The sequence below is a fragment of the Neomonachus schauinslandi genome, chromosome 14 (genome assembly GCF_002201575.2).
Source record: "Neomonachus schauinslandi chromosome 14, ASM220157v2, whole genome shotgun sequence".
In the NCBI taxonomy this organism is placed as follows: domain Eukaryota; kingdom Metazoa; phylum Chordata; class Mammalia; order Carnivora; family Phocidae; genus Neomonachus; species Neomonachus schauinslandi.
The window spans coordinates 89,541,743-89,552,404 of record NC_058416.1 but is presented as its reverse complement, the minus strand read 5'-3'; the positions used below and the strand labels follow the sequence as shown (position 1 = coordinate 89,552,404).

Below are 10,662 nucleotides of genomic sequence, written 5' to 3'. Positions count from 1 at the left end.
CGGGCGGGCGCCCGGGCGGCGAGCGGTGGCGCTGGGTCGGTCCCGCCCGCCGCTCCGGAGGCCGCGCCCGCGCTCGCCGCTTCTGGCACTGGGTTCCCGGCGCGCGGGAAGCCGGGGGGGAGGGGGTAGCGCGAGGCCGCTCCCACGGGGACCGGGGCCCCGGGGTTCGCGGGGCCATTTGTACAAGGACCGCTCCCGCGGGACCAGCACCAGGGGTTCCTCGGGTCCCTCCCAGGGGAACCAGAAGAGATCACGGGTGCACCGTAGGTCTGCTCCCTCGGGGACTGGCACCAGCGGTGATTTTGGGTCCCCTCCCACAGGGACCGGCAGCAGCGGTGACTGCAGATGCCCTCCCTCAGGAACCATGGACGGCCTCACTGGCACCAGGGTGGTCAGTCTGCCCCAGGGGTATCAGGACCAGGGTCTCTGGGATGGCTTGAAAAATCAGAGATGCGGCGATCTTAAACCATTCCCACCACCCACTAGATCTAAGAAGGAGCTGTCTGTCCCCTTTAGATGTGTTAAAAGGTAAACTGAGGCATAGTAAGATTTTTTTTTCAGTTTATTTGAGCCAAAGTTGACTCCATGGAGCACTACTGAACTGGAAATGGTTGGTGGGGGAGGGGCAGGAGCTCCAGGAGAGACTTTCGCAGGGAAAATGCTGAAGCAAAGGAAGTATGTTAATTGGCTCCAGCTGAAAGCCTGGCTGGCTATTTGCGATTGGTTGTTCTGAGTTTCAATTTCGGAACCCAAACCCTGAGGCACTGACAGCGCCCTGTCCTGGCTTCTGTAGGCCAGCACCCAGGCCTTGGAGTCCCACCTGTCGAGCCGCCTGGTTCAATCTGACACAGGGGAACTGAGCTCTTCAGCGCACCACAGTGGTGGAGGCTCGCTTCAATTCCTTCATGATCTCCACCTGAATGTGAAGAAACTCAAGTGTATTTCGTGGCTCCACCGTCACCAGGGACCCAGGCTTCTAAGTCCAGCATCCCAGGGTCCAGCCTCTGTTCTCAACAGGGCTGTAAAGTGCGGCATGACGGCCGCAGCCCGGCCCATCAGTCAGGCTCCAGGCAGCGGGGAGGGTGGGCACAAGGGTGCACCCAACATGGTGCATTTAGGCGCTCCTCCTGGAGAGTCACACGGCCGAGGCCTTTGTCTTACAGAGTACAGGACCACATCTTCCATCCACGGCAGCCGGGAAGTACAGTCTGTTAGCTGGGCGCACTGTCGCCCTGCATCAAATGGTCACTAAGAGAGAACACAGGTTCTAAGGACCTGGATGTGGACATATCTTTTTCGGGGCAACCACTTGACCCACTAACTGGCCCATTTCAAAAATGACTGTGTGGGGGCGCCTGGGTGGCTCAGTCGGTTAAGCATCTGCCTTCGGCTCGGGTCATGGTCCCAGGGCCCTGGGATCGAGCCCTGCATCAGGTTCCCCGCTCTGCGGGAGGCCTGCTTCTCCCTCTCCCACTCCCCCTGTTTGTGTTCCCTCTCTCACTCTCTCTGTCAAATAAATAAATAAAATCTTAAAAAAAAAATGACTGTGTGTATGAAGGCCCTGACTCCTGCACAAGGGACTATTTATTCCCCACGTCTACCCCCATGGCTCTTTGTCCCTTCCCCTATACTGGTCCCAGTCTGCATAACAATCAGCAGCCAGCCCCTTCGTCTCCAGGGGTCTGAGCGCACTCATGCTCCAACTTCCACTTGCCTGGGACCATGTTGTGGGTGGAGAAGGCACTTGGTACATGTTTGCTGAATTAAATGAAATCACTGACTGTGCACTGCTGTGAAATTTTATTCCTATGATAATGCATTCCTGATTTTTTTAATGGAAGTCAGTGCTGCAATAGGATTTCCTAGGCTGAAATTCACTTTTATTGGATTTTTCTGAAATACGCCTGTAAAGTAAGAGGTTCTGACAGATCTTTGAGGGCCCATTACTTTATTCATTCATTGCTTCAGCTTACCCATTTATAAGACGAGAAAGACTACACAGTATCATAGCTAATTAGTTCATTTTGAAGTCTTTTATGATTCTCCCAAGTAGATAATAGAAAAGGGTACAAAGACAAAAAATGTGTTATTATGGGATAATATAGAAATAATTACTGGGGGGGGGGCGCAGCTAGAACAGAAAAGGTTGTAAGCCTCTCATAAGATTTCTCCAGATGCTTCTAATATAAGGGTCTTAAAATAGATGTAAAGCAAAATCTGTTTTTTTCTGTCATCATAGTGTTCACTCAGACTATTTCTCTAGTTCATGGCACCAAGGAAAATGAAAGTTTATTATCTACCCTGTATAAAAGTGATAGCATTTCAGGGGAGAGCACCGTGGGCATATTGACTTTAGAAATGGCTCATGATAAAAATCAGCACATCTTTTTTTTCTTTTTCTTTTTTTTTCCTTCATGACATTAACAAGTGGGGCACTCTCCTTCTCTTTTTCTAGCAGATTCCAATCTCTGTAGGATCATTCTTCCCCACCATACTGAGAACTACAACTATGGGATGTGTGTGTATGTGTGTGAGCGGGGGGTGGGGGGGGGGAGACAGAGAGGGAGAGAGATCTTCCTAAATACAGAAGGCGCAGGCAGAACTGTTATGCTCTCTCTTCCTGTCTTTCACGGACAGCACTTGAATGTGACCAAATACAAAGGCAAGCTGTTGGTCTAAAGTAACTAGTTTCTTCCAGTCTTGCTTAAGGAACATGGGGAAGTCAACCAGAACTGAACGATTTTCCCTTTGAGCTTTTGGCAAAAAAGTGGGCCTTTCTTCCCATCGCTGTGCTGAAGGTGGGGTGTACTGCGTTCTTAGCTCTGCAGCGCAAGGACGCTCATCCCAAAGCTTCTCCTCATTGCCAACTGGGGCAGGACGTCTGAGAGCTCTGCTGCAGCTCTAGGGCTTCACGGTTCTCACGATGCGGGAGACGGAGGTCCCATCACTGCGCATCAGAGGTTAACTGCTGCTAACAACACCCTGTTGTAAGCACTGACCCGTGTTTATTCTTTTAAACTTTTCATTTACTATTTTTTTTTTAAGATTTAACTTGAGAGAGAGAGAGAGGGAGCATGAGCATGTGAGCAGTGGGAGGGGCAGAAAGAGAGAGAATCTCAAGGCAACTCCCCACTGAGTGCAGAGCCTGATGCAGGGGTCTGTCTCATGACCTGAGATCATGACCTGAACCGAAATCCAGAGTTGGACACTTAACCGACTGAGCCACCCAGGCGCCCCTTTTTCATTTATATTACACACTCACATATGATTAACACACCCAGGTAACATCACACAGAACCCCACCGCCCTAAGATAACCACTATGAATACTTTGGTCTCAAGTTTTTCCAGACTCAATGAACAAATCAAGGTGCCCATCACACAGCTGGCAGTGCCCTGAGCACTCTCCAGTATCCCTCCCTCAGTCCTCCCCCCAACCCCAGGGGGCAAGTACTACTGTCCTCAGCACTTTACAGGAGAAACGGGAGATTCGAGAAGGTACACGTCTCCCAAAGTGGCGCGGACCGTGCTGACTCTACAGTCCCTTCAGCCCTGCCCTACAGACCCAGGGACACAGCACCCTGTTGTTGGTGACGACTCCTATTGCTTGCTTTGTGTTTGTTATTTCATTACAAAAAGCAAAAATGGTTTATATGGGTTTTTTGTTATTTGCTTTTTTTTTTAAACTTAATAATCGTGGCAGGCAATTTCCCCCCCTTTTTTAGTGAGTAAAGCGACAGAAGTTTATTAAGCAAGGATACAGAAAAAGCTCTCAGGAGAGGGGTCCCGACAGGGTTGCCCCATGGCAGGCAACATTCTAACAAGGCCCTAAGATTTCCAGCCTCCTGATTTATGCCTTCTTCCAGTTATTCAATCAAATGCCCATCCAGGTGATGAGGTGAAGAGAATCTGTAGATTAAATTTCCAAATTAGTCACCCTTAGAATAGGGAGGTCGTACAGGGTGAGTCTCACCCAGTCACTGAACGGCGCTGGGCATTTCCTGATGTCTCCAAAACGCCGGTGTGAGGGATTCTCTGGAGTCTCTGCGGCTGGCACTGGGGCCAAAGGTGGCCAGGTGCACAGAGCGCGGATGGGCTCAGGGCTGCAAGGAGCCCCCAGCTGAGAGCCAGCAGGAAGTGGGCCTCTCCTCCCCACCTCACAGGACTACATTCAGCCGCGATCCCAGGCAAAGAGCTCCAGATGAGACCTCAGCCCAGCCCACACCTTCACTTCCGCTCGAGGCCCCGAGCCGGGAACCAGCCAGCATGCCCAGCCGGTGGCTCCCACAGCTGTGAGCTGACCCGGGTGTTGCCTGAGCCGCCACAGAGTTGTGGTAACTTGTTTTGTAACAATAGAAAACCAACACAGTAGATCTTGAATGTGTTCCACCTCAGAATCCTGCATCATTTGAATTGACTACATAGTATCCCAGTGTACCCATGACTATAATTTAATCAGTGCCTTGCTGTTTCCTTTTTTTTTTTGCTATTTGAAGCAACACTGTGATGAACATTTTACAGCTCCGTCTCTGCATGCATTTTTAAATTCCTAGCAGTGGTACTGCACATTCAGAGTGTAGGCAAACATGGTTTTGATATAAAGTCAACTGCCCTCTAGACACGTTGTACCAAATTTACCTCTCCATTGACCATTTATGAGTACCCTCACTTGACTGCCCAACAATTGCCAACACTGACTATTTTTCAGCTCAAGTGACATGTCCCCTCTTTCTGCATTTTTAAATTACTGGTGTAACTTGACTTCTTTTTTTCCCCTTGAAGGGCATTTTCTTCCCGTGTGTGTGTGTGCATGTGTATGTATTGCTTCTATTAGCTGGAACTTTTCCAACTGCAAGGGACTGAAAGTCACAATTGCTTAATCAGAAAGGGAAGTCACGGGCTCACAACTGAAATGTCCAGGAAAAAAGCTACTTTAGGTGACAGGCAGAACCTGGACCTGGAACATGTCTTTTTCAAACAAGGTCTTTCTCTCTTCATCCCTACTCTTTTCTGTTGTTTCATTCCTAAGTTTTACAAGATGGCCCCTGGCAACTCTAGGCTTATTATCTTTAGAATTACAAATCGAGCAGAAGGAACAGTTCATTCCTGGTCCTCCAGAATAAGTCAAGGGATCAGCTCTGATTAGACCAAAATGGGGTCCGTCTTTGAGCCAATCACTGTAGCTCAACAGATGGAATCCTGACATTGGATGGGCTTAGATCACATGACCATGATCACAGCTAGCCTAGGGGACAGCCAGTCCTGCCTGCACCACCCCAGGAGCTGAAAAGCGAGGTGCCCCTAGCAGAAGAGATGCTGAGCAGCACCAGAGGACCGCTCTCTTCTACGATGCCCGAACATTCACTTTGCCAGTTTTATATATTGGATATTTACCCAAGAAATCCCGTAAGATTCCAAGAACTTATAAAATAAAGACATTAACTTTGTCATACGTATTTCAAGTATTTTTAAAGTTTGTTTGCTGCCAACTGCACTTATCCTTTTTTATGCAAATAAGTTTTAAGTTTTTATGTAACCAAAACAATTAATGTTTTCTGTAATGGCTTATGGCCTTGGTGTTAGGCTTAGGAAAGCGTTCCCTGCCCTGAGATTTTCTGTTTGCCAATAGTTTCATGTAATGCTTTTGATAGAAAATTTATGCTGGAATTTATGCTGGTCTGAAATGTGAAGCCTGTTTTTCCCCTGTGTATAGTCGCTCACCCCAACAGAATTCACTGAATAATCCCTTCTTTTCTCCATGTGTTGGACATGCCCTTAGAACCACAAGCTGAATCATTTCACACACATGCTTCAGTGCTCGTCCTTCGTGTTCATCTCCACGGACCTCTTCTGTAAGGCCCAATCTAAAACACGAACATGCTGTGGCCGCTGGCTGTTTTACCACAGCGATAGGAATGGAGATATTTACAAGGAACTGTAAGAGTGGGAATCGAAAGAGAATGGGCAGGTGCGGCCCCATGTCTTGCACTTCTTCAAAAGGAAGGAAGCAGAAGTTCCTTTTCTCTCTCCTCCCTCCCCCTTTCTGTCGGTTAATGCCTGCCTGTTGCAGATGTCTCATGGCGATTTAAAGCACAGGAGAAAAGGAACCCAAGAAGTAGAGGTTGCTGCTCACAAGGGTCGAAGAAAACGAGTGTTTGAAAAAAGTCAAACCAAAACCCATCTTCCTGGCCACACACTCTCATCTCCCCTGTAAAAATAAAACACAAGTCATTCTGAAAGCTGAATTAATTCTCACAACAGCAGGTTAGTGTGACTTTGTTTTGGGCTCAAGAAAATAAGGCCTGACTCCATCCCACAGGTTGACTCTGTTTTTACTTCTCATATTTTCTGCTTTTACCTACATGCTTTGCAGCCAGACAGAACTGTGACAACAGGGACTCCCAGAAATAACCAGAACTTACAACAACTTTGTACCCGAGGAGAGTCAAGAGATGGACGGATGGCCTGACTTTAATGCAGCTGATGCGTCACACCGTGGCCTGGCGCAGAGACGCGCTGGGCCTGTCGTGGTCCCTGGGATGCAACTGGGGAAGCAGGACAGCAGAAGCATCGGCCATGCGTACTGACACTGAGCAGTGATGACAGGTGGAGAAGGGCTGGTTAGTGATGTACAGAAGGCACAGGACGTCCAGGATGGCCACCTGTAGACCCACGTTTTGAGAAAGCAGAAACTATGAGCCAGCAGATAGAGCTGTATGGTGGCACAGGATGAGCCACGCAGATGTGACATGAGAAGCAGGAACACCGCGAAAAAGTCGACGGCCCCTGAAATGTCCTCGGTCCCCACTGGTTTCTGAATTCACTCCATCAGATAGCATCTCCTCTGTGCTCTGCACTGAGCAGGGACAGGGGACAGGGTAGTGACGGAGAAGGAAAGGTCCTGCATCAGAGCAAACGGTGCCTTCCAGTCCACACCGCAAGCGACCTTGCAGTAAGGTCCTGTTTCCCAGAGAGCCCTTGAGGTGAAGGGACTGCTCACAAAACTACACTTTGTAAGACCATGTTACCTTTTGCCCACATGCCAGCTGTGTGAGTTAGGTCATGTACTTATTTATTTGAGGTGCAAAGGAGAGACTCCCACGATTACTTTCAGGAACAGGGGCATATTCCAAGTTTACACCATAAAGTGGTGAGAGTCAACTTACATCAGCTCTTTAGCGCTATCATCGTTGGGGCCTAGCACAGGGGCTAAAAACACACTGATTATATGGGCCAGGCAGAAACTCTACGAGCAAACTGGACCAAGTGCGAGGAAAAAATCAGGCTGCCCTCTCTTATTCTTTTATTTTCCTGCTTGCCATGACAGGTGGCTTTGGGCTACAAGTAACAGAAAACCCAACACAGTGGCCTGAACAGTGTAAGCTTTATGATCTTTACTATCTGACTTCTCCCTGATTCTCCACGTGCCATCCACGTCCTGAGCTGGCTCGGCTCATGATTGTGAGGCAGTTGCCAGCAGCAGTGAGGGCTCCCGGCTCCCGAATTCATGCCCAGTTTGGAAGAGTGTGTCTCCGTTACAGTCATGGAACAAGAGTCCTTTCTTTTGGCTGACTGGGCCAATTCATGTCATTTGTGCTCTGCTGGGCCCTGGGGGAATGTCCTGTCTTGAATGGTTACAGTCTGGGTTTCCACACCAGTCACTGTGAAGAGGCAGGAGAGACCAGCTTTGGTTCTGAATAGTCAGATCCAGAAACAAAGATGAAGTTAGCTTTTCCTGAGCTGCATGGGTAGCTGGTGGGGAGCAAGGGGGAGGGGGGCAGCACAAATTGAGAGCAGACAGCCGAATGGAATCCTGTTTGGAAGCACAGGAGGGTGCACACTGCACGTTCGTATAAGGCAGCGCTGTCGGACGGAACTTTCTGCAAAGGTGGGATGATCTATACTGCGCTGTCCACCGGGGTAACCACCAGTCGCAGGAGGCTCTTGGGCACCTGAAATGTGGCTGGTGTGACTGAGGCACAGAACTTTTCATTTTATTAAACTTGTAGTAATTTAAGTTCAAACTGCCACACGTGGCTACCGGCTAGTGCACCAGACAGTGCAAAGAGAGAAGAATTCTCTGCGGTAAGAAAATAAGACAACAGAGAGTGAGCGGGCCTTAAGTAAGCTGGAAAGTGTATGCCCCACATCAGACAGTGACTGCTACCTGGTGTCAGCATATTATGGCCATGGGAGAAGACAGGTGTGTTTTCATCATCCGATGCTTCCTAACAATCCTGCCCTGAACTTAGGGGTTCAAAATAACAAGTATTCATTTGTTCACAATTCTGCCAACTGGGCTGAGGCTCAGCTGGGCAGTTTCTGCTGGTCTTGCTGTTGGTGCCTTGAGTGGCTTCCTTGGGCCCGCAGGTCGGCTGGGATGATGGGGACCTCCTCTCAACAGTTGCAGACTCTTCTTCGACACGTGGTCTCTCTGGCAAGGTGCCTGGACTTCTTCCATGGTGGTTCAGGGCTTCCAAGGCACCAAAGGAGAAGCTGCGAGACCTTCCTAAGGCTCAGGCCCAGACCTGGCCAGGGATACCGTGCCACATTCTCAGAGTGGTTTTTACAAAACACTGCAAACAAACCAAACCATTTCTTCCTGCTGGACTGTTTTTGCAACTTCATGGTGTCAGAGACCGCAGGGTACACCCAGCTTCTTCCCCAGGACCAGGAACTGCTCATAGTGCCTCAGGGTACATCCTGACCTCCGTAACTGCCACACCCACTTTATTCACTTAGCTCTACACTTCTCAGCTGAGATAATCCAACTGAGTTAGTCTGCGGCATCCAAGATGGCACATCTGCATTAGACAGAGCTTCACACTAAATCATCACATGAACCAAGTCAAATGGCTTCACTTTTACCCCCATATTTACTCTGCACTTTGCCAGAGAGTGTCAGTTTTATCAGTCTTTTAACAAATACTTGGAGGATCTGTCTCATGTTCCAGCCAGAATGTGGAAAAAGCACTGCATTGTACTAGGAATTGAGTAAAAACCCTTTATTTAAGACTGAGCTCTACTGCCTACTACGTGTGTGATCCTGGACAGAAATCTTAAGTGCCTTGCCCTTCAGTTAAATTAGGATACTAATGTACACTTTAGAACATCAGGGGAGTCTCAAAAAAAAAAAAAAAAGAAAAGAAAAGAACATAAAATGCTCTTTTGGCACCATTTAAAAATCAACAAATACTCACTCATTCCTTCCCACATGTATTTATCATTGGCGGGGGTTGTGCTAGTTTCTTGGAATACAGTAACAGACAAACAAAATCACAGCCCTCCCAGGTTGGAAGACAGATATTAAATCATTTCACAAAATACATAATCATTAATTAATACGGTGTTGTGAAGAAATCGAATAGGGTACCCTAATGACATATGAAAAGGGATCCGCCCTGTTCTGGGAGGAACAGAAATGTGACATTTGAGCTAAGGGCTGGGGATGACTGGCATCAATGGACTGGGTGTGAAGGTCCTACACTGGCGTTCGATGATTCCCTCTTTAAATATTAAGTATTTACTGCCTGCTGGGGGCATCAGTCTAGGGGTCACTCACTTAGGAACATAAAGAAGTGAATACATGCTACTTCAAGGGAGGACGTCTTATCCAGGTGACCTACCTGCAAGCCCACTGCCCAGGTAACGGCTGCATGCTTCTCTCAGCTGGCCTTGAAGACAGAGGAAGTTAGAAGCACCGGTCCCGCGCTACTCCCATCATTCAGCCGTGGGTCCCACGTCGGAAGCTACGCTCGGGCCAGTTCTTAGGGACACTGTTCCACTCCCCCATGTGCCGGTCACTGTTGCAGGTGCTCTGGGCGCGGTGAGGAAGAAGACACATTAGAACCCTGCCCCTGCGGAGCTAGGACCTGTGGGGACCAGTACACGCCGGGGAAAGGGGCGAAGGAAGACACAAAACCCGCAGCAGGTGCCACGGAGACACTGCGACAGGGCACTGGGATGGGGGCGCGACCCACTTTAGACGGGACGGTCGCGAAACGCTTACAGGGAGTGGACACCTGAGGGTTGAAGGGAAGCGGGAAGCCATCCGTGTGACAAGGACACAGGCTCTGAGCCTGGCTTCTGGGACAGCGGTCCTTCGTGGGGACCACTGGGAATGCCTGCCGACAGCGTGGCTGCCAGCCCGGCGAGCGGGCGTGGAACCGGCACCCGGCGCTCGGCGGAGGCCAGGGGTGCCGCTCACCGTCCACCGCGCACAGGGCAGCGCACAACACAGAACCATCAGCCCCCGAAGTCAGCCGTGCGCCTGCAGACAAACCCCGTCCCGGGGCGCCAAGGAGCCCGGGGCAGGCGCCAGCTTCGCAAATCAGCCTGGAGAGCGGGCAGAGTCCGGGGCCAACAAGGGCCTACGTTTCCGTGGCCGGGGGCTTGACGCTTGGGAGTGCCAGGCACCATTCCGCTTTAAATAGTGCGGGTGGGAACGCCGAGCCCCCAGCGCACCACTCACGGCGGAAGCGGGGCCCATCCCCCGGCCGGGCTTCCGGCCAGAACCGGAAGTCCCGGCCCCTGCGGCCAATGGGGGCACCGGGCGGGCGGGCCGAGGCATGGCGGGCAGGTCTCGCGAGAAGGGCGGCGGCGGCGGCAGCCAATAGGGACGCCGCGGGGGCGGGCCGAGGCGCAGACGGGCGCGTCTCGTGAG

At 50.3% G+C, this 10,662-nt stretch overlaps 1 protein-coding gene across 1 annotated transcript in view; it reads right to left on the bottom strand.

Annotated features, from left to right (window-relative positions):
* The window catches only part of GLT1D1 (glycosyltransferase 1 domain containing 1), an 81,537-nt gene extending 71,043 nt beyond the window's left edge, over positions 1-10,494 (bottom strand). The window contains exons 1-2 of the mRNA XM_021698543.2: positions 10,207-10,494; positions 9,626-9,816 (exon numbers count right to left, since the gene is read on the bottom strand). Coding sequence (XP_021554218.1) covers positions 9,626-9,657 — 32 coding nt within the window. The 5' untranslated portion in view covers positions 9,658-9,816; positions 10,207-10,494. The remainder of the gene's footprint in view (positions 1-9,625; positions 9,817-10,206) is intronic.
* Positions 10,495-10,662: the final 168 nt, after the last annotated feature.